This window comes from Pleurodeles waltl, chromosome 5, assembly GCF_031143425.1.
Source record: "Pleurodeles waltl isolate 20211129_DDA chromosome 5, aPleWal1.hap1.20221129, whole genome shotgun sequence".
Classification (NCBI taxonomy): domain Eukaryota; kingdom Metazoa; phylum Chordata; class Amphibia; order Caudata; family Salamandridae; genus Pleurodeles; species Pleurodeles waltl.
In genome coordinates this window covers 79,172,296-79,198,733 of record NC_090444.1, presented here as the reverse complement: position 1 = coordinate 79,198,733, position 26,438 = coordinate 79,172,296, and the positions used below count along the sequence as shown (strand labels likewise).

General features: G+C 45.1%; 1 protein-coding gene across 10 annotated transcripts in view; it reads left to right on the top strand.

Annotated features, from left to right (window-relative positions):
* AGBL5 (AGBL carboxypeptidase 5) overlaps positions 1-26,438 on the top strand; it is a 358,598-nt gene that overhangs the window by 93,594 nt on the left and 238,566 nt on the right. For all 10 annotated transcript variants that reach the window (XR_011203584.1, XR_011203583.1, XM_069233618.1 and 7 more), the window contains one exon: positions 2,451-2,622. Coding sequence is in view for 8 of the 10 variants with exons in the window: in XM_069233618.1 (XP_069089719.1) it covers positions 2,451-2,622 (172 nt within the window). In the remaining 2 variants the exon portion in view is untranslated. The remainder of the gene's footprint in view (positions 1-2,450; positions 2,623-26,438) is intronic.

Sequence of the window (26,438 nt, the reverse complement as noted above, 5' to 3'; positions counted from 1 at the left end):
CCAAACGTATGTGGTATCTGGAGAGCCCGTGGCCCCGACTCCACCAGATTGTCCAGAAACATCAGGACGCCATCCACATATAGGGAAATCCTGTCCACCACCCCTTCAAACCATTTGAATGCCCCAAAATAGCACATCTACCATTACCCAGGCCGCCAATGGCTCAATTGCCAGTGCAAACGGAAGCAGGGACAGGGGGCAGCCTTGGCGGGTTCCTCGTCAGACATTGAACCAGGTGGAGACCATTTCTTTGAGTCACACCCAAGCTTTTAGGTGAGTGCATAGAAGGTGGATGCATTGTATAAAGTGCTGGCCCTTGCAGTAACTTAATGATTTCAGAGGGGAGCGGTCAGAGAGAGCTCGCACAAGCAGATCCACATGATGCACCCAATGACCCTCTCGTAAGGGTAGTCCAACCTAGATAAGGAGTGATGGGCCCCTGAATAGAAGATATTGAGCGCCATCATATTGCCCAGAAAATGTGACAGCAGGGTTGGCCTGCACCCCCTCATACCCTCCCCCAGTGGTGTCACAGGACGATCCGTCCAGTTAGGGTTGGAAGGGCTTGGACTGATAAGATGGATATCGGGGATCCTCCCGTTATTGCCACATACCTGCTCAATTTGTTGTACCATGTCTGTGACACCCTTAGGTGGACCTGCTTGTGTACCAGAATGGCCACCTGGTATGCCTGAGAAAAGCCCATTCGGGCCAGGAAGAGACACTTGTTGCCCAGGAGGTGTTTCTCAAAGCTGGAGGAAATCCCCACGATGATGTTGAGCTGACTTGAGCACTGCGCCCGTTTGATTTTAGCCAGCATGCTGTTCACATTTCACAAGAGGAACTTTGGCTTCTGTGGGGCCCCTATGTTAGTGTGTTTCCCCTTGTAGGGCGATACTGTAGTCGGTGAAGTGTAGGAATGATGTTTGGAGTAGGGGAGTGCCTATCAACCAAGCCATCCTCACAGTGCAAATATCACATTGTGGGTTTACTTTAAGCAACTGAGCTAAACTGAACTGACTCCCCCCACCCTGAATCCCTCGCCATACTTCTTGAACTAGAAGTACCTGTTGTGTTCCTACAGGATGAACCCCACCTGACTTCCCTGAACATCCCAGATCCCGGAGGCTAACTGCCTCTCTTCAACTTATAACTGAGCCCTGTAACTATAGTGTAAAACAAAAGAAACAATTTCCCCTGGTGGGAAGAAGGGTTGTAGGTATTAGCTACAGCCCCCAAGAGTTAGATTGCCATATATTTGCTAATGTATTAGCACTGTGTGGCTACAGCACCAACACTTAAGTGTTTGCTGGTGCGCTATCAGTATGGTGGACAGATCTGGTGAGAGTGTATCCTCTGTGGGTGTGGATGTGTCCTGTCTCTCCGGTTCCTCGTCAGCCCCAAGAAAGCGGGCCCTTCTTCCTCTGCGTCTCTGACGTTTCTTGGTGGCTGTACGCCAACCCCTCTCTCCCTTTTGACAACTTTTTTTCATATCAGTTTTGCATGTTGTTTCTTTCTTTTCCATTTTCTCCTCTTTCCTCTGGGTCAGTTCACCATGGGGTTGTAGCATTGAAAAATGCCTGTTTTACAAGGTTTGAAGTGCTCTATCCAGGTTGTGAATAATGTATTAGTACTGCAAGTGGTTACTGCACACAATAGGATGTCAGATTTTCCTTTAGAGGTTTGAACGTAGTATTGAATCGAATGTTTTATTCTCTGTAGAAATAGCAGGAAAGAATATTCAGTAGGAATCTTGATTGGCCACTCTGCAGATTTACAAAACGTAAACTTGAAAACCACACAGTATTTATCAGGACTAATCGATCACTATCACCTGGTATGGAGAATGTCAAATGTAGCCCATTATTATTATATTATTATTATTATTATAATATATAAGTAATGTACTGTGTCCACCTTTATTACTGTTTATTTTCCTCTTCACATATCAATTAAAAGATTGGAACATAAATTACACAGGATTTCACCGTTTCTGTTTGTAAAGTGGGTTCTCTCTTGTGAGGTGCTGTGACAAATATCTCAGAAATTTCCCTGCTGCAGTGTGTCATGCACTAAATTCAGAGTATTTCTTTGTGGGGAAAAAGGAAACTGATGGAAGCATGAGGAGGAATAAACCATTCAGTGCAGCGATATGAATATCTCAGAACTGCACTGAAGCCAATCCAGCTATGGCAGGTATTTGACAAACATCAGCTTTGCAATATTAATGCTTCTTTGTGCATCCTGCCGCTTGCCTGAGACCATTTGAGATCTCTCAGGTCTATCCTCCACTTGCTTTGCACCTCCTAGGACATCTAAATAGCCCTACAGGAGAAGCCTCTCTACGTGCAGCCCAACTTAGGTACCCTGAATAAGAATGTAAGGGATTTCTAGCCGTGAGATCAGAGGAGAAAAACTTCTTATGTGATTTCATATGTTTCCATTTGTAGGTCCTGGTTTTATTTCAGTGTACGAGGAGGCGCTCCAGGAAAGGTGATCAAGATCCACATCATGAACATGAACAAGCAGAGCAAGCTTTATGCACAGGGCATGGTCCCTTTTGTCCGAACCCTTCCCACTAAGCCACGTTGGGAACGCATCCGAGAGAGGCCTACTTTTGAGGTACTTTAATCACCTTACCATGTGCCCTTCCTACATGCTGAGAAATTGCCTTTTCCATAAACCTTCTATAATGTTTTAGTAGTCTAAGTCGAAGCCTACATTAGCAGTCAGAAGTCAGGAAGCTTCAGAAAATTACTGTTGAGTTGTTAGAAACCATATAGCTTCCTGTTCTACTCTCTACTGAGACATTTTGAGTTTTTTTAAAGATCTATTTTAGTACAGTACCCACAGCAACACTGTCAAGCCTCCTGACGAGTCTCTTTGACTACATTTTCCTATACACTTTCCACAGTGAGAAACACACTTGACACCTTATTGTATACTTCTTCCCAACTTGAGTACTTCTGTACTACTTCAGACATTGAATTTCTGCTTCTAATTTCAAATGATAAACACATCAGGTTCCACATTCAGACTTCACCTCACAAGCCAAAAGCCCTGTAGTTCACCCTCTCTTCTCTTTCCTCCTAAACCACTCTCTCCATTCTTCCACCTACCTGAAAGTGCTCTAAAGATGAGCAGTGTTGTTCCTGTGCTAAAGACGCTCACAGTGGACCTCTCATCCCCCTGCTTGATGCAGCTGTTGTTCAACTGAGTCTCACATTACTCGCCCTTTTTAGTGGCCTCGAGCTGCTGCAGTTTGACTTTTTACAGCTTCTCTCTACAGAAACAGCCTTTGCACACACCTCACTACAGCACAGTTACCACCATCCCTCTGTCCTCATTCTGCCCTCTGACCACACAATCATAGTTGCTCCTCGGGAAGTGTGGTGGGCAAGATATTACTGGTTCCTTGTACTTAATCTTCTGGATCTTCTCTTTGTCAGACATCTTCTTTTTCCATGTGTACATCCTCCTTCCTTTGCCACAGCATCCCTTGTGTTCCCACTTTGCTCTAAACTAAAATCTTGACTGCCTCAGTGCTGGACCCTGGGTGAGCTCCCCTGTCTCTAATGCGTAATTGAAATAGAAATTATGTACTTTCTGGCCATGCGGTTTCTAACAGCCTCTTTTCACCTGTCACTTTGCCCTTATGCCTCTTGGTTATCGTCTCAGCAGGGAACCTAGGAATTTTGTTTAATCCCAGTATCACATTAGTGACCTAATCTGTCTCTCTACTACCGCCTCGGTTAGACACCAGCTACTCAACATTAGAAATATCTACTAGCACCTTTCCATCCCGACACATCAGTCACTAATATACTGGATAGAATTGAATTAGCTTGAGTACTGCAACAGCTTACATTTGGAAATTCCCTCAATGTGCATTTTCTCCTCTTCACAAAATAGTTTTTTGCTACCTACACTCTACCCAGGCTACCCTGCTGGTCACACAAACCTCTCCACTGTCACAAGGCAATCGTACCATCCACCAGACAGAGAACACAAGGCAAACTTCTCATTCTGGCTTTCAGAAACGTTCGTGGACTCCCTATCTTTCTCATCTCATCGCGAGTCATATCCCTTTGCTCACCCTGTGTTTACATAACTCCCACCTCCTAACAAAACTCAATCCATCGTGTGCCTTTTAAAGTTCTTATTATTTGAGTTGCCGACTCTTCAACTTCAAAATTACCATATTTCGTCCAGAGGTCAAAAGGGCCTCAAATCCTTCCTTCTTGCACTGGAAAACAACTTCACTGATACTGCTTTCCAATCTGTTTACATTTATTTATTTTTTGTATAGTGCTCAACACCACTTTGCTTTTGTGCTTCCCTCTTTGACCAAGTTGGGTGCTCCTTAACTTTTCCCACACTGTTAATATGTATGTCCCTGTCAACTGGTTATTAGAGCATGCATAGATATTGTATGTGTTAGTGTTCCATTCATCTCAGATTATTCTGCCATCAACCCCTAATGTTTCTATCCATCTGTAGTACTGTTCTTAAGTACTGTCTTGTAACCTTGTACTAAACATCTCTTCCACTAAAGAGGCTAAAAATAGCACAATACCTAAACTCAAAAAACTCACATGTATACTACAGATTCTGTCCATTTTTCTAACTCCTTAAAAAACAAAGAAAATGCTGAAGTTAGAATTCATATATCCTATATGTCTGATTAGTTGCTATTTCTTTGTGATATTTTATGTTTATACTTTTGAAAGTGGGGGCATTGACCATGGGCCCCTACCTATGATCTAGTTTATCAAAATATCATCTCTTACTTCTGACATTTTGGGATCCTTTTTTTTAATTTAACATACTTTGATTGCTGGCATCTGGCGCATCAGAAAAATGATAGTGAACATGCAGAACAAATAAGCTGTAGGAAAGTCATAAATTGGTAAATATCTGAAGAAACATTTTTAATTTGAATAAAGAACAAGTGTTGGCAAAGCCAAGAGTGTTCGCCTTTGGGGTCAGGTGACTTTGCCAATGTGTTTAAGCCTTAATGTGCAGCATCCCCAATGGCTAAAAAAAAAAAAAAAAAAAGGCACGATGACTTGATGGTTTTGTCATTTGGTAGGTGCATGAGTATGCCTAAAATTGTTTTGTTTTATTTTACCTTTTTTTCTTTTTTTTAAAGGAGCAGGAGCAAAACAAGGGGTAGGGTGAGGGGAGGCAGCATAGATGGCCTAGGTGCGTGGGGGCAACACGGAGGAGGGTGTGGGTGGGGAAGGAAGCAACATACAGTACAAGGGTAAGAAAGAAAAGCAACTAGTGAGAGAGGAGTGTGCAGGTGGGGAGGAGAAGCAAAGGGGAAGAGAGTAGGAGTGCGCGGAGTGTGGAGGAGAAGTCGTGGGTGAAGGAGCAGGGTGGCGAGTGTGAGGAAGAAGCACACAAGCGAGAAAGCAAGAAGAACAAACTGCACTAGGGCGAGAGAAGCACACAGACAGGCATCAACACAGTGTGCAGGGTTAGAAAAGTGGATGAGGGACAACTTTGAAAATTACAAGCAGTTCTATGCCGTGCTTAGCAAAACAAAGTAGAGCTGGAATAGCAGGCAATGATCGCACAGATGCAAGCCAATCAAAAGAGTAAAGAGGCTATATTCCATGAGAAAGACAATGACAAGGTTGACGAGCTGGGACACATCAGAAGAGGGGAAATGACAGTGACAGTGAAGTCAGTCTATAGTAAGCAGTGGGCGAGCTCCAAGGCCATGTATGTTCTTGGTAAGCCCACAATATATCTCGCAACAGACCGCACATGCAGTGTCTAGAGGGATCGCCCTAAAAAGTTGTTCCTGGTAAAAAAAACATTGGTGTAAAGCTACTCCACACAACATCAAAGTTACCACGGTGGCCCCTTTGATGAAAACATACACCTGTTGGAACATTAAAGATGTCATTATCGCAACCTGTTTTGCCCAAAAAGTTGTCTGCCTCCCATTTGTGTTCTATGACAATACAGGCCATCAAGGAGTGGAAACATTTTAACTAATTGACTTGCGAAGGTCTTTTTGTTAGTTCACAGCAGTAGCCCAGCAAGGCCAAGTGAAGATGCAGAAGTCTCCTTACTTCACTCCAGACCATATGTTCCGAATCACTTACTTCAGTTTGGCATTTGGGGCACTTTTGTCAGTATTCTTTGGAAATACTATACAAGTAGAGTCAGACCTATTATAATATAGGCAATGCAGAAAGAAGTATTGGACCTTATGTAAGGATGAACCATCCAGGATATCGAGGGCAGGACTTAAAACTAAGTTTGATCTCTGACCTAAGTTCAATGTACATTCAAGTTATTACTTTGGTAAACATATGCCTTACCAAACTACTTCCTGAATTTCCAGCCAATGCTCTTTAAGGTGGAGAGGCTTGAAAGTCTTTCCAAAGTAGCTTCTCAAATGTAGTTAAAAAGTATTATGTTGCCCTACTCACGAGGCCATACTAGCACTTATTTTTTATTTATTCACTTTTGTTTGTTAAAAACAATCATTTCATGCACCATTAAAACATTGATAAATGATAAAATATAAATAAAAAAGTTTAAAAGTGTTTATTATTGTACATATAGAATAAAATATAAAACGTTAAATGATGGGGTCTGGGCAAGCAATGCTGAAAGGGAGGTGTTGAGACGAACGGGGAAGCAGTCCCGAGAAGGGATGGGCGGGAAGGGAAGAAAGCACCATGCATAAGGGGGGCTGAGAAAAGGGAAAATAAATAGTACCTCAATCACAGCTTGAGAAGTGGATAGGCACTAATTCAGATGAATCAATCTGTGCTTTGTCAGTGCTCCACATAAAGGAAAAGAAGTGATGCTTGGCCTGGACTGGCCGATTAGGAGGCAGAAAGAAAAGTGATGCTGAAGGCAACAAATGGTAAGCAATGGACAGGCCACAAATCCATTATTGTAAACAATAGTCTCACAAGCAAGAGTGTATGCAGCGAGTGCACTGTTGCTGGCTCACACTAAAAAGGAGAAAGCAAAGCTTTCTTAAATATTATAGGGCCTCCTCCTCCTCCTCCTCCTCTTTCCTTTCCTTTCCTTTCCTTTCCTTTCCTTTCCTTTCCTTTCCTTTCCTTTCCTTTCCTTTCCTTTCCTTTCCTTTCCTTTCCTTTCCTTTCCTTTCCTTTCCTTTCCTTTCCTTTCCTTTCCTTTCCTTTCCTTTCCTTTCCTTTCCTTTCCTTTCCTTTCCTTTCCTTTCCTTTCCTTTCCTTTCCTTTCCTTTCCTTTCCTTTCCTTTCCCACTTATGCACAGTGGCAGATAAAAATAGCACACTTGTTAAATTATTTTGTGTATTTAGTTTTGTTCATTTAGTCAGGGACCTTTTGTTATTTATTCCTGGTCATAAAAAAGGCTGGGCTTGTCCACTGCCTGGTGGCCCCACCACCTACACCCCTCTTCCACAAACCCGGGGTTGTAGCCATTGTAGAGTTTTTGACCATGAAATGGCCTCCAGATATCTGCCGTTCGGTGTGATGTGGCTTCTTTGAACTCAGTGAGGAGCCCCACAACAGCCCCTCTTCTCTGCTCTCACCTCTTGTATTGTGCTTAGTGCATCCATACTCTGCTAGGTGAAGACGCGGGCCAGCAGACCCCAAGATGCAAGACCACAACCACCCCTGCTGTTTACACCTCTGATTAGTCATATGCATACAGGCTGAATCAACTTTTCCATGCCAGGAAGCTGATACTCTGGAGCAGCATGCATGAGTGGGTCATCCACCTCCACCACAAAGCATTCTCTTCCTGTGATCATTTCAAGATGGAGATTACTGATGTGCTGGTCCAGACAAAACACTGAAAACAAAACATTCACTCCAGGATTGGTGAACAAGTACAGGGGAAGACCACACATATAAAGACACATGATTATGGAGACAATGTGACTCTAGTTGGCCTTTGTGCAGGTGGATCTTCATTGTCTGAGTGGTCCCTGTCGAGAAGGCTTATTTATCATATTGCAGAGGTTCTTCCCTGCCTTCGCAAAGTTCATCGGAAAGAGCACTTTCAGCAAATCCTCTATCAACCTGCATTTCCTGCACATGCACTGGCAATGCTTAATCAGTCTGCAGCACACCCTAAAGTCTGTGCTGCTTTTTGTGCATCTTAAAGCAAAAAGCGACTACTGGGATAGGTCTCAGCTTTCCATTGAATCTTGCTGAACCCTGATCCATTGAGTCCCATGATATCCATGTTCACCTTCTGCTTGTAGGCTGGGAATCCTTTAATTTGTGTTGCACAGGGTTGCATTCTCTTTACCTGTTGGACAAACAACAGGTGAGAGTTTCCAGGCCGCTGCCTGTAGTCAGCATGGCACTTTTAATGATCCTAAGTTTTGGACAGCTGAGGTATTTTATGTTGAGAGCTGCCACTCCTGTCCAAACCTCTGTAATATTTAGAGTTTTTATGGCCCTCCGTCAAACAAGTCTCAAGACACCGACACAAAGGTATGTCAGTTGGTGTGTACTGCATTCTAACTAAATATCTTGTCTTTGCTCCCCTTCAGTATGGAAGTGTCTGTTATTTCACGGTGTGCTACTTTGTGAAGTACCACAGCCTTGATCATTGTTCTGGCAACCAATCCACTGTGTAGATACTGCACTTAAAATTAGGGATATAGAGGAGTCCCATCTCTGCTGCCTTGAGGGCTGTTGTAGAAGTGTGTACTATTACTATATTTCATGGTGCAGCAGTAGCACTGAGGGGTTTGCATTAGCATATGCTAGAGTTTGTCCCTGCTGAAGATTGTTTCTGCAAGGTCATCATCTAGGTTAATCAGTTACTGTCTCTGCAATGAAGAAAAGGTCCACATGATCATCTTTATCTTGGCCTTTAATCTGCTAGAGAGTGATCTTCTAAGGGGAAAACAATCCGTGTTTTCAGGCCATTTGCTTGTCAAAATCCCCATTGTGACCACCTTGGTAGTTGCAACAGATTCTTTTGCAATACATTTGGAGATATGTGTCAGTGAGTTTCACATGTTAAAATGCAAGAAGCACTTGAACCCTTATGCGAAGAAATTGGTCCCCTGTCCTGTTAAGTGTGTCACTGTTGCGGATGTGTCTGCCTGGTCTTATCCCTTGGACTTTGGATGTTGTAGGTTACTCTTGGCCAACCGCCCTCAAACTAGAAGCTTGGCAAAATTTGCACCTCCCTTTCAGCTCCTTAGCAGTGCTCCATTTGTAGGTTAGGCTAATTATAAATTTCAAAGATTGGTAGACCTTGAAAGAAAGATGCTTCTGGTGAGATTTTTATCAGCAGGCACCATTAATAAAACAAAGTTTCCAGTGAAGTCCAGTACTGAGTGGGTGAACGCAATAGTGCCAGCAAAGGCAAAAATTCCCATATTTTCTATCAGGGCAAGAGATAACAGCTCTTTTTCAGTAGCAGCCCTCCTTTTTTCCAGCTTCTATATTAATAATCACAGTGGCTCTGTTTGGTCATCCCAGCTATTGAGTAGTCAATGTCAGGGGAGTTTATTTATACATCTCAACACAAAAGGAAAAGTCCATTTGCTCATAGAGGATGAAGATCATTGTCTGGAGATCACTTTCTACCTTGGAGACCCACTGCAGCTTGGACCCTTCACAACCTTTGAGTAAAAACATATCCTATGTATCAAAAGGCATGGTGGAAAGAGTGCCCAAGAATTAAATAGATTTACAAGACACCTTCTTTTACATGTGAGTGTCTTATACCCACATAAAGTAATGCCGTTTGTAGTAGGCCAACAAGCTTATCAACTGAAAGTTTGTTCTTTTTTAAATTTGTTTATTCATTGAACAGTGTTATCGAAAAAAGAGCCAAGAAAATAACCTACTACTACTAATGTTCATAAAGTACGGTTAGACCCAATACAACATTTGTTAAGGGCATGTATAGATATACATTATACATTGTCCAATCCCTTGAGGGCCTCTCCCTTAACCTACATTATTGCATCGCAAAAATTATGAAAAGAGTGTATGTTGCTGAGCTGTCGGGATAAAAGAGCCAAGAAAATAACCTACTACTACTAATGTTCATACAGTACGGTTAGACCCAATACAACATTTATTAAGGGCATGTATAGATATACATTATACATTGTCCAATCCCTTGAGGGCCTCTCCCTTAACCTACATTATTGCATCGCAAAAATTATGAAAAGAGTGTATGTTGCTGAGCTGTCAGCTGAGCTGTCGGGATAAAAAGAATAAATATAAGCATAATCATAATTTCAAGCAATGATTATAAAATGTATCTGTTTATCTTTTGCACCAGATCAACCACAAGCCATACTGTATTACCAAGTGTGAAAACCCACACATATTCTTACTCTATAGATTACCTCCAAATTCATCCCAAATATCTGTAAAATGCTGAAGCACGTTCATTCGTCGCACATACGCCTCCTCAAAAGTGGAAGATCTCCTAAGCTTGTCTAGCCAGGCTTGTGCTGCAGGTATTTTGGAAGTTCGCTTGTCTTGTAAAATAAGGGAGTGGGCAACCAATAAAGTGGTGCATATAAAGTATTGTAAATGTAGCCTAAGCTTATGAGTGGCAGGGGACACATCAAACAAAATCATTTGGGCGTCTGGATGAATCGTAGCATGAAGGCATTCTGTAAGAACTGAGCATACCTCCTACCAAATACAGGTAAGTTTGGGGCAGAGTTACAAAATATGTAACCAGTCCCCTTTTTCGTCTTGCATGCATCTAAAACACTGATTTGCTATGTTGGAGTACATTTGATGTATTACAGATAGGGTCTAGTAGGCCAACCACCTGGATCAAAGGCACCTCACACACTTTTCAAGTTTGTCTAAAATGGCGTTTAACAAGGGTAGACCCAGGCCATACCTTAGCGCCCCATACCAATTACTAATCCAGAGTAGCTACATACAAACAAGCAGTTTTATAAGAGTCAAGCTATTTTCGCACATCTCCTGACAGTTATCAGGAACCCTGAGATCTGCCGGAAACTGTACCAAAACCGCATAGTCTGGTCCCAGACGTTGTTGCGTTTCTTGCCAAGTTAGTAGTTGATCACTAATAAAGAAGTCTCCAAATATCACATAACCACAGGCATTCCATGCTGTCATAACCAGTTCAACTCAAAGTTCATACTTTAGTTCCTTTAGTAATTTTGTGTATATACGGAATTTCATAACTTAATGCATCTTGGTTGGAAGTTTATGCAGAATCCTACAAGTCTTGCTTGTTTATGGTAACAAGTCAGTGACTGACAAATATTACAAGGTTGATTGGTTCTTTGGAAAAAGTTATGCCTTTTGCCATAGTTCTTATCAGTTTATTATGAAAAATTACAACAAAGGTAGTAGGCTTGTCAAATCAGGGCTCGGAAAATCCACTCAACCACACGCATTGGTTAGTCTTATTTGATCAGGTCGAGCTATTTTTAATACTTTCTCGTCCCTTCTGGCAAGTTACACTGAACAGGTGTTCTGTTCAGTTGAAAAGTGGAGGGGCAATAAAATATGCCTTTAAATCTTGTTCCTACGTCACATTTGCTCTGTGTTCACAGACAGAGATCAAAAGTCAGTTTTTCTTACAATTAATTTTCCTTCTGGCTGCAGAGTTCCAGGACTTTGTAAGGTGAACTGTGTGACATGCTGCTTAGAATGTAAAATAAAAGGCTATAGGTTGTCGGGTTTTTCCTAAAACACAACATTTAAATGACTAAGTCAACTGTGCAAACATTTCAAAATATATTTCAGTAGTTGTGAAAACCCTTTTTTATATTTCTGTGTGATCAAAAAATATTTTAATACAATGAAAACAAACCAGAATAATTTACATGTTGATGTGCAAAGGATATGTTTTCTGAAACCAATTTTCACAGATTGTTAATACACTATATAGTTTTATCAGTAAAGCTGCAAGTTAGTGGAGAGGTTTTTGGACATTTCTTGGAAAGTTACTGTGTGTAGATGACAGTATGTTACCACATCATGATTTAGTAATATATTTATTAAAATTGAGTGTTTAAACAATTCTTCATCAGGGCAGGAGTGTTTCTCAATGTTGTTAGTAAACTAAAATAAGTCCTAGGTTATGTGGGCTAGACCTCATGGGATTGTGGGCTAGATTCCTGTGATGCATGCAGCATACTTTAGTCTACTTAAACAAAAGAGGTTTTTTGTACTGCAGAAATGCTGAGCTCACATATTTGAAGGTGCAGTCATATGTGAGAATTAAGAAAAAAGCTACTCTGTAAACTATTTGCCTAGGATCACACAATTTGAGACCCGTTTACGGGTCAAGTACATTATAGTTAGGTCGAGTAGATTATTTAAGTTACTTGACCTGCAGGTCTAGGAACATTTTGATGATTTTCAATCCCTGTATTTATAAATGCCAGTAGCCGTTTAAGGGTAGAATGTTATTACACTGCATTGAAGAGTAGATATTGGTATTTTTTTACTTGGTATCTCACTGATTAACTTATTATACAAGGGTTTTGGTGTTAGTTACACCCCTGAACAAACCTTTGTGTAGACGATATGCACTGTGATAATACTTGTTAGCCCTTCTATGTGGTTGGATTGTTATTACACTGTTGAAGACTGTAGATAGGTTCTTTATAAATTATTTTGATAATACAAATAACATCATCAATAATAATAATAAGAAGAGTCCTTCTTTTGCTAGTTTTACTGGGTCACCGGTTTTACTTTTACTAGTTTTAATTCATCTTACTTACATATGCTTGTTAAGTTTGTGTCCGTTTTTATTACGGATCTGCAGATGTGTAACTAGGTGAAAACAAGAGTGCATATGTGATAATGTATTTTATGTCTGATCTCATCAGTGATTGAAGAGGTACTTTCAGTTATAAGCCAGACCTTTTTTTAAACATAGTTGTTTCTTGGTTGTTCCATGGTTGTTTCTTCTGGAGGATACTCTTTAAAAAATATTAGAAATTAACCAGGGGCACAATCCAGTCTGTTTCTTTTGAGGGCCATGGGATGATAAACCTGCCCCCAAAGCATTACTTTAGTCGTCCAAGAAAGCTTTCCTCTCAATGATCAAAGGAAACACTGTGCTGGTGCTACCTGACCAATGCCATGCTGTACACTGTGAAACAAAGGGATGAGACTGAGGCCTCTGTTCAGAGCACCCCTTGCATTGTAGCATTTCATTCTTTATCTATAGCATGCCATGGCAATTTTCTTTGGGAAAGGTAAAGCAACACTTTGTAAATGTAGAGATTTTATCTATACAGTCTTCAGGGAATGGATTGCCAGAAATAGATGCATTCTTAGTAGCAAAATGTACACACTTTGCATCCATATTTAAGGCTCCAAAGTATGTAGTAATGTTGATTTCTTAGCAAAGGAAATTTATTTAGCCTTTTCTCCCATTCCTCTGCCCTACAAAGTACTCCAGAAGCTCAGGACGTCTGAAGCAAGAATGGCAATGATGGCCTGCATCTGGTCATGACAATGGCGGGTCCTGGATTTTCTATCTCTGGTAGTATTACAGCTTTAGAAACAACACTGCCCGGGCTGCAAAGTGTGATTCATTAAAATAACCATCCATCGACTTAGGAGCTTCATCCCCGATGCTGTGCTAGTTGGCTACATGACCATACTTAGTGGACTGTGTTGTGCTAGTACCACTGAAATTCTGCTTTGTGTATGGTGGTGGTGTGACTTACAGGGACACACCCAGGGAAAACCATCAGGCAGCCAGGAACTCTTCCTTGGCTTCCTGGCTTGACTGTTTTCTCTTGCACATGAAGTATGGTAGTAGAAACAGTGCTGTCAGGCTTTTGTTGGATTGTTACCTGATGGCGTGTTACAGAAAACTTTGCAGAATTTTGATAGTTCCTCATTCCAGCTGATAAATGAGACAGATCTCATCTGGCAAAGACTACAGGTAGTACACCTGGAGCACTGAGTCTGAGTTCAGAGGTTTCTGGTTAGCAGATTTCAGGGGGTAGATGCCCTGGTAAGATAGCACCAAACAGGGCATCCTTACTCAAGGTTTTATTCTATGATTTACAACTCCCTATTCTAATCTTGCAAGGCAGGGTGGATTCTGGGCTGGAACACTTGTCTGTGAGAGTAGAGACTGCCCCTTTCCACAGAATGTGTTACCAGATGAACTATGGGACCCGTCAGGATTAGTGATGAAGGAAGAAAAGGAATATTGTATGTGCAGGGCTGTGAGTTAACATGATTTTTTACTGGCAGCGTGTTTGGTCTGATGGATTGGTTGACAGTCATATAGTGGTTCCGGGTTGATTGGCTAGAACTCTAGGTTCTTCTCTGGTTGTTCAGTAATAGAGTAGATGGTGTTTGAAATATCTGGTTCCAAACCATCCCTGCGTTTTAAACCCTGCTCCAAGTAGGGAACTCTAGAGCGTTCCCTTGTGTTTTCACGCAACTTAAATATTGAAAAACGATTTTCTTTCAACAAAGTAGCAAACTCAAATATACTGATTTAATTGGAAGCTTTAAGATGTGTGGATTTATTGGCCTGTGTTTCTTTTGTCTGTTTCTTCGGTCTTTTTTGCCTTAAAAATGTGAATGTTAAATAAATGTGAGTTTATCTGTTTGCCATCATTTCATGGGCAGTGTTTTTGCCAGGAAACAAGCAACCTTAATGTGCCTCGGGCTTTAATATTGTTTCTACAAAAATGTTGTGTTCATTGTTTGTAGCCACACACAAAGAATGCTTGAAATTAATATACTCCTCTTTCTCCTTCCATGCAGCCATTAACTTAGCTAGGAATGTTAACTATTAATAAAATGTGTGAAAGTGTTTGACAATGCCGCTTGTGGTAATATCAGTTAGGAGCACGCTTAAAATTTCAGTGATACAGAACTTGTATCACATATTTCTGTAACATTACATTTTGGCTATTATAGAAAACTTTTTTTTATTTCATTATTTTTTTAGTCTATATTTATAGCACAGACTTGGCCACAGAGGGCAGTGGATCACCTGGCAAAGAAAGATAAGTTGTGTGCTTGTCAATGCCTGGTTACAACTGGTAGACCCAGGCAGATGTGCTATGCAGACCAGCATTCAGTCTCTGATTTTTCTCACACTGGCTTCCCAGCAATCAGTGCTCGGTATCCCCAGTATAACCGAATATCCTGCACCCTCAACCAGCAGCGATGACAGACACACTAGGTCCTGCAGTCTTAGACTACTAGGATTCACATTATTCTCCAAAATGTGTGTGACGCAAAGGGAGCCAGGATACCTTTGATGAGAATATGTTCAACAAATTTTATTTTTTAATGTACGTTCCAGTTGTATATGGCTCTGAATAGGAAATTATTTTTCATTACAGCTCCTTTAACCAATAGTAGCTGAGTACTTGTGAGGACCCCTGAAATATTCAGTTTGACAATTGATTTTTGTCCTGGAAATCCACTATTAATGTAGCAGTTATTTTTCTGGGAGTATTAGTGCAATTCAGCCTCTGCACGTTGAAGATCAACATAAAAGATCATTCTTAAGTAAAGTTGCGTAAGATGTCACCATGGTGAAATTAAGTTGTGCTTCAGAGCAAGGCATGTCATTCCTCGAAGTTTACATAGTTTTGTTTTTCAATTTGAATAAAACCTTGAGTGTGTGGACTTCCTTTCTTTTCTTCATTATCTTTTTTTACCCTCCTCTGCAGAGTGAAGTTTAGTGCACAACTGATTGCAAAGCCTCTCTGGACTTGGTGACTTTGATATCTCTGGAGTGTCATAAAGGAGTTTCAAGCAGGTGGCAAAGATCATAAAGGATGCCACAGTTGCACAATCAAATACAATTCCTGTTGCTGAAATTCGTATGACACATACATGGATTCTTAACTTTACTTAGTGCAAGCATCATCATCAGAGGTCCAGTTGCGACCATCTTTGCTTGATCATCAGTAGTAATGTCTGTAATCATGGAGCACCATGAGCGGGTTCATCCCACAAATACAAACCAAATGCCTATAGGACCTGGCAAAAGAGCAAAACTTGCTTAAAGCATAGTGGACTATACAAGCCTTTAAAAGTAGACTTTGCCAGCAAAGAGCTAGTATGATTTTTGCATGACATATCTTTTGATTCCTCTTCAGAGTGCAGCAACTATTTGGCTTACTCTCAGTTCCAAAATTGAGTACTGGTTGTCTTTCATGGATACTTCCATCTTTGTTCCTGCGTTGACCCTCAGACACTTGATGCCCTGAGGTCTTTTGTTCCAGTTCTTTTCAAAATAATTTTTGGGCTCACCTCTGGAAATGTTCTTTCCAGGTTTCCCTCTGCAAAAAGCTTGTTTTTCTTTGTTGTGAGCAACATTACTTTGGCTTTGATTATTCCACTTTAACTGTGAGCAAAATAGTTGAGTCCCCAATTAATGCCCTTGGGCTGAGTTGACACTATATAAAACTGCAAAAAATAAATACATAAATTAATTATGTAATTTGTCTTGGTCCGTATCCGTAGCAACCCATCACGTAAAGTAACACAAAACCAGGTCAGTATGTGTAAAGCCCAACCACGTAAACCTCCATCACTTACTAGTATCTTCAGAGCCCCGGTTTGTTGAACTAATATCATGATATCTGACTGTAAGGAACTAATGGCATCCATTAGCCGAGGCCAGTAGCCCCAATCTATAAAAGTGTGTTAGTACTATCCTAAGGCCAGTATCCATCAACATTCCCACTTACCTGTGGTCCGCAATTCATACCTACACCTGTTTGTTTGTGGTTTTTATGCTCCTGCGAAGGATGTCCAGGTCTAGGTGACTCGTATCTATGGCACTTGTGTGACAAATGCATGTCTGCACGTGCACTTCATAGTAAACAGAATGATTTCACGGGTCTATCTATGAGACCATGCTGCTTCCAGTCATGGGGCAGACCTAAGGCAAAGGACCCCAAGTCGAGAATGGCACAAGGGATTTGTGCAGCTGTGGTGTGGAGTAAGGCAGTGCATAGGATAGTCATAACATAATGTTTTAGGCTAACTGGGACCTATGTTGTCTTGACTTCAGAGTCAATTGTACTCTGCGTCCAATACAAAATGTTATTAATTTCTCAAATTTACTGACAGAGGACTACCTTTACTGTATAGCTATGAGGAAATAACCTTTTACAAGTGAGATGAAATAAACCAGTGTGCTGGGCATGGTCAGCCGATGAGTGTCTGCCAGCAGATTTGCAGAAACGTAGCACCTTCATTGGAGTGTGGGGAACAGAGATAGATGGCCCAGCAATTTATAATGTCCTCCAAGACTTAGATGCTGGGGCGTAGCTTAAAGGGGGAGTTGGGGGGGAAGGAGGTTGCACCCCCGCCTCCTCCATAAATGTATTTTCTGGAAAATAATTGGGTACAGGTGCTTTCACTCGGGCATGCTGATGTGTCGGTCAGATTTCAGAAGGAATTTTTACATACACGCAGACAAAAACTCACACATACTCTCTCCCTCTCTGCTTTGAAAGTCTTCAAAGCTGTTAGTTATTTTACAAAATATTGTGTTTTCTCTCCTTTAGTTCTCCTGCCAATCCTCATTTGTCTCCCTTTCCCCTGCCCCTTCAGCCCCTCTCATGTGCCCTGCTTGTTGTATAATGCATTTTGGCATTATACGCCAGCATAATTGTTGGGAAATCTGAAGCTACCCCCCTCCGCCCCGAACTTACTAACCATGCTATGCCCCTGCTTAGATGTTACCCCAAATGGTGTTTCAGTTAAATTTCTCAAAAGAAGAATTTAGGAGGCACATTATTTTTATTATTGTATTCAGATTTGACTTGTGCAATATCCCAAATACAGGGATACTTCATAGGTTTAAATAACGTTACCTATTTATTTGAAAACAACTTTCATAAGAATCTGCATCCCATTAAAACATATGCAAAAGCAACAGATTGTGGACGGAATGCAGAGCAAATCGCACATTCACCCCCCCCCCCCCAGTCACAGATCTTGGTTTAATCCATCAGTTTTTTTTTGCTCGTCATGCCCTCCCAGTTTGGACCCAGCCATATGCAAATCGGTCTTGACTCTGTTCCCCATGGGAACAGTCTAGCCCGAACTGCCAGTCCAAGTCCTCCCTGGACCAGAAAAAAGCATCCTACGACCGGTTTCAGGGTATCATCCTTCATCAGCCAGGCTAGCTTGAATCTGGTGGCATAGCAAGCACAGGACCCACGTCTGGGACTACCCTTCCTACCTGGGGCAACAAATGCAAAAACAACAGATGATAGACGGGGTGGCATGGTGACCAAAAGAATGATGGATTAAACCCAGATCTGTGACTAGGGGTGAGTTTCAACACTTCGTCCATCATCCTTTTGTGTTGATAAAGTTCCCATTAAAACATAGCACAGCAAGCCAACTTGTATTTCACAACTTGGTTGCGTTCTCAGAGCTTACTGACACGATTCTGAGAGCTAAAAATCTGTTGGATTTTCACAGCAGTCCTATTATAAAACTCCTGAAGAGCTGATGCTGTCTCTTATACGAAAAATTATTTAACCAAAATCTATACATTGAAGGTTACAAACTGAAATTTGATAAACCATTAATAATTCTTTCTCGTTGTTTATTAATTCAACATGCATCCGAACATAAACAACTATTAACAGTTTTTAAAATTTAAAACAAACATTATTACATTTTTTCTGATATTTAAAATCATCCAGTTAAATAGTAAGATAGAATGCAAAAGAAAAAGCAAAGGGGAAACCAATTGGCTTTGCTAGTGCTTGTTTCGTCTCTCTCTAGTTTTGCTTCCATCATGCAGTGGTTCATCTGCATAGCTCATTCACTCATCTGACTCATCCTGTAACACTATTGATTTCAACTCTTGATCATCTTATTCCATTTCGTAATTTACAAAGAACTTTTTAAATCCTTTGCTGCATTGTCATGAAGCTGTACGTAATCTGTGAGAGTGTCTTCCTAGCACTTTTCTTCTGCCCTTTTTCAGTAGCCCAGACTTGCTTGTAGCATCTAAAAGCCCCCATGGAGCTTTCCTATTTGTGGATTGGGTCACTTACCTTGTGCACCTTTTGCAGGCTTTTCTGTGGAAACATTTAAGACAGAGCCTGCTACTCGCTTTGTGTTGCCCGAATGAAGCATTCTCCAATGTTGGGCTCCAAAGAGCACGTGAAATCTTTTAAGGTTTTCCCTCAACCAATCATGCTGCTTAACTTAATTGTGCTTGAGTGCTTACTGCACTTTTTCCCTATCTATCGACTTCTCTATCTATTTTCTCTATCTATTTCTCTATCTCTCCCCCCCTCCCGCCACCCCCTCTACTACCTATCTCCCTATCCTCTCACTCTACCTCTCTCCCTCACCCACCTCTACAACCCCCCCTCCCCTATCTTCACAACCCTACTCCTATCTCTCTCCCTAATCTCCAAACCTCCTAACACTCACCCTCCTCCACCCTAAACCCCCTCCCCCAGCTCCTCTCACTCTACCTGTCCCCCCCCCTCCCTCGCGCTTTCCCGCCGCGACCTCCTGCACGCCCCCGCCCCCCAGCTCCCATTCGCCCCCAGCTGACCCCTCCCCCCCCCTCCTACCTCTTATGGCGGCCGCTGCGCGACAGTGGTAGCGACCCTTGACCCAAGGGTAGGTCGCTCCCCCTGCCGCTGCAGCTCCTCCAAGTTCCCGAGTTCCTGTGTTCCTGAGACCCACCTAACTGTAAGTACCCCCCTCCTCCCAGCCCCTCGCCCTGCCCCGCGCCACTCACCTTCTCTCCTGCTCCTGCTTCTTTTCCTCCTCTCTGTCTCTTCCTCCTCGCTCCCCCTCTGCAATCTTCTTCTGTGTTCTTCTGTTCTTCCCTTCTGTTCTTCTGTTCTTCCCTTCTGTTCTTCTGTGTTCTTCCGGTCTTCTGTGTTCTTCTTCTCTGTTCTTCTCTGTGCTTCTGTGTTCTTCTTCTCGGTTCTTCTGTGTTCTTCTCTGTTCTTCTCTGTTCTTCTCTGTTCTTCTCTGTTCTTCTCTGTTCTTCTGCTCTTCCGGTCTTCTGTTCTTCTGTCTTCTGTTCTTCTGTCTTCTGTTCTTCTGTCTTCTGTTCTCCTGTCTTCGGCTCTTCTACCTCCTCCGTCTTCTTCCCCCGAGCCTGCCCTCCTGCTCCTTCCTCATCCCCCTCCCTCACTCGCCTCCCCCTCTCTCACCCCTAGCTAACCCGTTCGCTATCTACCTCCCTCACTCCTCCTATCTTCCTATCTCTCTAGCTCCCTATCTCACTATCTAACTCCCCCACTCTCCACCTCCTCCTACCTACCTATCTGTCTATCTATCTATTTCCCTATCTATCGACTTCTCTATCTATTTTCTCTATCTATTTCTCTATCTCTCCCCCCCTCCCGCCACCCCCTCTACTACCTATCTCCCTATCCTCTCACTCTACCTCTCTCCCTCACCCACCTCTACAACCCCCCCTCCCCTATCTTCACAACCCTACTCCTATCTCTCTCCCTAATCTCCAAACCTCCTAACACTCACCCTCCTCCACCCTAAACCCCCTCCCCCAGCTCCTCTCACTCTACCTGTCCCCCCCCCTCCCTCGCGCTTTCCCGCCGCGACCTCCTGCACGCCCCCGCCCCCCAGCTCCCATTCGCCCCCAGCTGACCCCTCCCCCCCCCTCCTACCTCTTATGGCGGCCGCTGCGCGACAGTGGTAGCGACCCTTGACCCAAGGGTAGGTCGCTCCCCCTGCCGCTGCAGCTCCTCCAAGTTCCCGAGTTCCTGTGTTCCTGAGACCCACCTAACTGTAAGTACCCCCCTCCTCCCAGCCCCTCGCCCTGCCCCGCGCCACTCACCTTCTCTCCTGCTCCTGCTTCTTTTCCTCCTCTCTGTCTCTTCCTCCTCGCTCCCCCTCTGCAATCTTCTTCTGTGTTCTTCTGTTCTTCCCTTCTGTTCTTCTGTTCTTCCCTTCTGTTCTTCTGTGTTCTTCCGGTCTTCTGTGTTCTTCTTCTCTGTTCTTCTCTGTGCTTCTGTGTTCTTCTTCTCGGTTCTTCTGTGTTCTTCTGTGTTCTTCTGTGTTCTTCTGTGTTCTTCTCTGTTCTTCTCTGTTCTTCTGCTCTTCCGGTCTTCTGTTCTTCTGTCTTCTGTTCTTCTGTCTTCTGTTCTTCTGTCTTCTGTTCTCCTGTCTTCGGCTCTTCTACCTCCTCCGTCTTCTTCCCCCGAGCCTGCCCTCCTGCTCCTTCCTCATCCCCCTCCCTCACTCGCCTCCCCCTCTCTCACCCCTAGCTAACCCGTTCGCTATCTACCTCCCTCACTCCTCCTATCTTCCTATCTCTCTAGCTCCCTATCTCACTATCTAACTCCCCCACTCTCCACCTCCTCCTACCTACCTATCTGTCTATCTATCTATTTCCCTATCTATCGACTTCTCTATCTATTTTCTCTATCTATTTCTCTATCTCTCCCCCCCTCCCGCCACCCCCTCTACTACCTATCTCCCTATCCTCTCACTCTACCTCTCTCCCTCACCCACCTCTACAACCCCCCCTCCCCTATCTTCACAACCCTACTCCTATCTCTCTCCCTAATCTCCAAACCTCCTAACACTCACCCTCCTCCACCCTAAACCCCCTCCCCCAGCTCCTCTCACTCTACCTGTCCCCCCCCCTCCCTCGCGCTTTCCCGCCGCGACCTCCTGCACGCCCCCGCCCCCCAGCTCCCATTCGCCCCCAGCTGACCCCTCCCCCCCCCTCCTACCTCTTATGGCGGCCGCTGCGCGACAGTGGTAGCGACCCTTGACCCAAGGGTAGGTCGCTCCCCCTGCCGCTGCAGCTCCTCCAAGTTCCCGAGTTCCTGTGTTCCTGAGACCCACCTAACTGTAAGTACCCCCCTCCTCCCAGCCCCTCGCCCTGCCCCGCGCCACTCACCTTCTCTCCTGCTCCTGCTTCTTTTCCTCCTCTCTGTCTCTTCCTCCTCGCTCCCCCTCTGCAATCTTCTTCTGTGTTCTTCTGTTCTTCCCTTCTGTTCTTCTGTTCTTCCCTTCTGTTCTTCTGTGTTCTTCCGGTCTTCTGTGTTCTTCTTCTCTGTTCTTCTCTGTGCTTCTGTGTTCTTCTTCTCGGTTCTTCTGTGTTCTTCTGTGTTCTTCTGTGTTCTTCTCTGTTCTTCTCTGTTCTTCTCTGTTCTTCTCTGTTCTTCTGCTCTTCCGGTCTTCTGTTCTTCTGTCTTCTGTTCTTCTGTCTTCTGTTCTTCTGTCTTCTGTTCTCCTGTCTTCGGCTCTTCTACCTCCTCCGTCTTCTTCCCCCGAGCCTGCCCTCCTGCTCCTTCCTCATCCCCCTCCCTCACTCGCCTCCCCCTCTCTCACCCCTAGCTAACCCGTTCGCTATCTACCTCCCTCACTCCTCCTATCTTCCTATCTCTCTAGCTCCCTATCTCACTATCTAACTCCCCCACTCTCCACCTCCTCCTACCTACCTATCTGTCTATCTATCTATTTCCCTATCTATCGACTTCTCTATCTATTTTCTCTATCTATTTCTCTATCTCTCCCCCCCTCCCGCCACCCCCTCTACTACCTATCTCCCTATCCTCTCACTCTACCTCTCTCCCTCACCCACCTCTACAACCCCCCCTCCCCTATCTTCACAACCCTACTCCTATCTCTCTCCCTAATCTCCAAACCTCCTAACACTCACCCTCCTCCACCCTAAACCCCCTCCCCCAGCTCCTCTCACTCTACCTGTCCCCCCCCCTCCCTCGCGCTTTCCCGCCGCGACCTCCTGCACGCCCCCGCCCCCCAGCTCCCATTCGCCCCCAGCTGACCCCTCCCCCCCCCTCCTACCTCTTATGGCGGCCGCTGCGCGACAGTGGTAGCGACCCTTGACCCAAGGGTAGGTCGCTCCCCCTGCCGCTGCAGCTCCTCCAAGTTCCCGAGTTCCTGTGTTCCTGAGACCCACCTAACTGTAAGTACCCCCCTCCTCCCAGCCCCTCGCCCTGCCCCGCGCCACTCACCTTCTCTCCTGCTCCTGCTTCTTTTCCTCCTCTCTGTCTCTTCCTCCTCGCTCCCCCTCTGCAATCTTCTTCTGTGTTCTTCTGTTCTTCCCTTCTGTTCTTCTGTTCTTCCCTTCTGTTCTTCTGTGTTCTTCCGGTCTTCTGTGTTCTTCTTCTCTGTTCTTCTCTGTGCTTCTGTGTTCTTCTTCTCGGTTCTTCTGTGTTCTTCTGTGTTCTTCTGTGTTCTTCTCTGTTCTTCTCTGTTCTTCTCTGTTCTTCTCTGTTCTTCTGCTCTTCCGGTCTTCTGTTCTTCTGTCTTCTGTTCTTCTGTCTTCTGTTCTTCTGTCTTCTGTTCTCCTGTCTTCGGCTCTTCTACCTCCTCCGTCTTCTTCCCCCGAGCCTGCCCTCCTGCTCCTTCCTCATCCCCCTCCCTCACTCGCCTCCCCCTCTCTCACCCCTAGCTAACCCGTTCGCTATCTACCTCCCTCACTCCTCCTATCTTCCTATCTCTCTAGCTCCCTATCTCACTATCTAACTCCCCCACTCTCCACCTCCTCCTACCTACCTATCTGTCTATCTATCTATTTCCCTATCTATCGACTTCTCTATCTATTTTCTCTATCTATTTCTCTATCTCTCCCCCCCTCCCGCCACCCCCTCTACTACCTATCTCCCTATCCTCTCACTCTACCTCTCTCCCTCACCCACCTCTACAACCCCCCCTCCCCTATCTTCACAACCCTACTCCTATCTCTCTCCCTAATCTCCAAACCTCCTAACACTCACCCTCCTCCACCCTAAACCCCCTCCCCCAGCTCCTCTCACTCTACCTGTCCCCCCCCCTCCCTCGCGCTTTCCCGCCGCGACCTCCTGCACGCCCCCGCCCCCCAGCTCCCATTCGCCCCCAGCTGACCCCTCCCCCCCCCTCCTACCTCTTATGGCGGCCGCTGCGCGACAGTGGTAGCGACCCTTGACCCAAGGGTAGGTCGCTCCCCCTGCCGCTGCAGCTCCTCCAAGTTCCCGAGTTCCTGTGTTCCTGAGACCCACCTAACTGTAAGTACCCCCCTCCTCCCAGCCCCTCGCCCTGCCCCGCGCCACTCACCTTCTCTCCTGCTCCTGCTTCTTTTCCTCCTCTCTGTCTCTTCCTCCTCGCTCCCCCTCTGCAATCTTCTTCTGTGTTCTTCTGTTCTTCCCTTCTGTTCTTCTGTTCTTCCCTTCTGTTCTTCTGTGTTCTTCCGGTCTTCTGTGTTCTTCTTCTCTGTTCTTCTCTGTGCTTCTGTGTTCTTCTTCTCGGTTCTTCTGTGTTCTTCTGTGTTCTTCTCTGTTCTTCTCTGTTCTTCTCTGTTCTTCTCTGTTCTTCTCTGTTCTTCTCTGTTCTTCTGCTCTTCCGGTCTTCTGTTCTTCTGTCTTCTGTTCTTCTGTCTTCTGTTCTTCTGTCTTCTGTTCTCCTGTCTTCGGCTCTTCTACCTCCTCCGTCTTCTTCCCCCGAGCCTGCCCTCCTGCTCCTTCCTCATCCCCCTCCCTCACTCGCCTCCCCCTCTCTCACCCCTAGCTAACCCGTTCGCTATCTACCTCCCTCACTCCTCCTATCTTCCTATCTCTCTAGCTCCCTATCTCACTATCTAACTCCCCCACTCTCCACCTCCTCCTACCTACCTATCTGTCTATCTATCTATTTCCCTATCTATCGACTTCTCTATCTATTTTCTCTATCTATTTCTCTATCTCTCCCCCCCTCCCGCCACCCCCTCTACTACCTATCTCCCTATCCTCTCACTCTACCTCTCTCCCTCACCCACCTCTACAACCCCCCCTCCCCTATCTTCACAACCCTACTCCTATCTCTCTCCCTAATCTCCAAACCTCCTAACACTCACCCTCCTCCACCCTAAACCCCCTCCCCCAGCTCCTCTCACTCTACCTGTCCCCCCCCCTCCCTCGCGCTTTCCCGCCGCGACCTCCTGCACGCCCCCGCCCCCCAGCTCCCATTCGCCCCCAGCTGACCCCTCCCCCCCCCTCCTACCTCTTATGGCGGCCGCTGCGCGACAGTGGTAGCGACCCTTGACCCAAGGGTAGGTCGCTCCCCCTGCCGCTGCAGCTCCTCCAAGTTCCCGAGTTCCTGTGTTCCTGAGACCCACCTAACTGTAAGTACCCCCCTCCTCCCAGCCCCTCGCCCTGCCCCGCGCCACTCACCTTCTCTCCTGCTCCTGCTTCTTTTCCTCCTCTCTGTCTCTTCCTCCTCGCTCCCCCTCTGCAATCTTCTTCTGTGTTCTTCTGTTCTTCCCTTCTGTTCTTCTGTTCTTCCCTTCTGTTCTTCTGTGTTCTTCCGGTCTTCTGTGTTCTTCTTCTCTGTTCTTCTCTGTGCTTCTGTGTTCTTCTTCTCGGTTCTTCTGTGTTCTTCTGTGTTCTTCTGTGTTCTTCTCTGTTCTTCTCTGTTCTTCTCTGTTCTTCTGCTCTTCCGGTCTTCTGTTCTTCTGTCTTCTGTTCTTCTGTCTTCTGTTCTTCTGTCTTCTGTTCTCCTGTCTTCGGCTCTTCTACCTCCTCCGTCTTCTTCCCCCGAGCCTGCCCTCCTGCTCCTTCCTCATCCCCCTCCCTCACTCGCCTCCCCCTCTCTCACCCCTAGCTAACCCGTTCGCTATCTACCTCCCTCACTCCTCCTATCTTCCTATCTCTCTAGCTCCCTATCTCACTATCTAACTCCCCCACTCTCCACCTCCTCCTACCTACCTATCTGTCTATCTATCTATTTCCCTATCTATCGACTTCTCTATCTATTTTCTCTATCTATTTCTCTATCTCTCCCCCCCTCCCGCCACCCCCTCTACTACCTATCTCCCTATCCTCTCACTCTACCTCTCTCCCTCACCCACCTCTACAACCCCCCCTCCCCTATCTTCACAACCCTACTCCTATCTCTCTCCCTAATCTCCAAACCTCCTAACACTCACCCTCCTCCACCCTAAACCCCCTCCCCCAGCTCCTCTCACTCTACCTGTCCCCCCCCCTCCCTCGCGCTTTCCCGCCGCGACCTCCTGCACGCCCCCGCCCCCCAGCTCCCATTCGCCCCCAGCTGACCCCTCCCCCCCCCTCCTACCTCTTATGGCGGCCGCTGCGCGACAGTGGTAGCGACCCTTGACCCAAGGGTAGGTCGCTCCCCCTGCCGCTGCAGCTCCTCCAAGTTCCCGAGTTCCTGTGTTCCTGAGACCCACCTAACTGTAAGTACCCCCCTCCTCCCAGCCCCTCGCCCTGCCCCGCGCCACTCACCTTCTCTCCTGCTCCTGCTTCTTTTCCTCCTCTCTGTCTCTTCCTCCTCGCTCCCCCTCTGCAATCTTCTTCTGTGTTCTTCTGTTCTTCCCTTCTGTTCTTCTGTTCTTCCCTTCTGTTCTTCTGTGTTCTTCCGGTCTTCTGTGTTCTTCTTCTCTGTTCTTCTCTGTGCTTCTGTGTTCTTCTTCTCGGTTCTTCTGTGTTCTTCTGTGTTCTTCTCTGTTCTTCTCTGTTCTTCTCTGTTCTTCT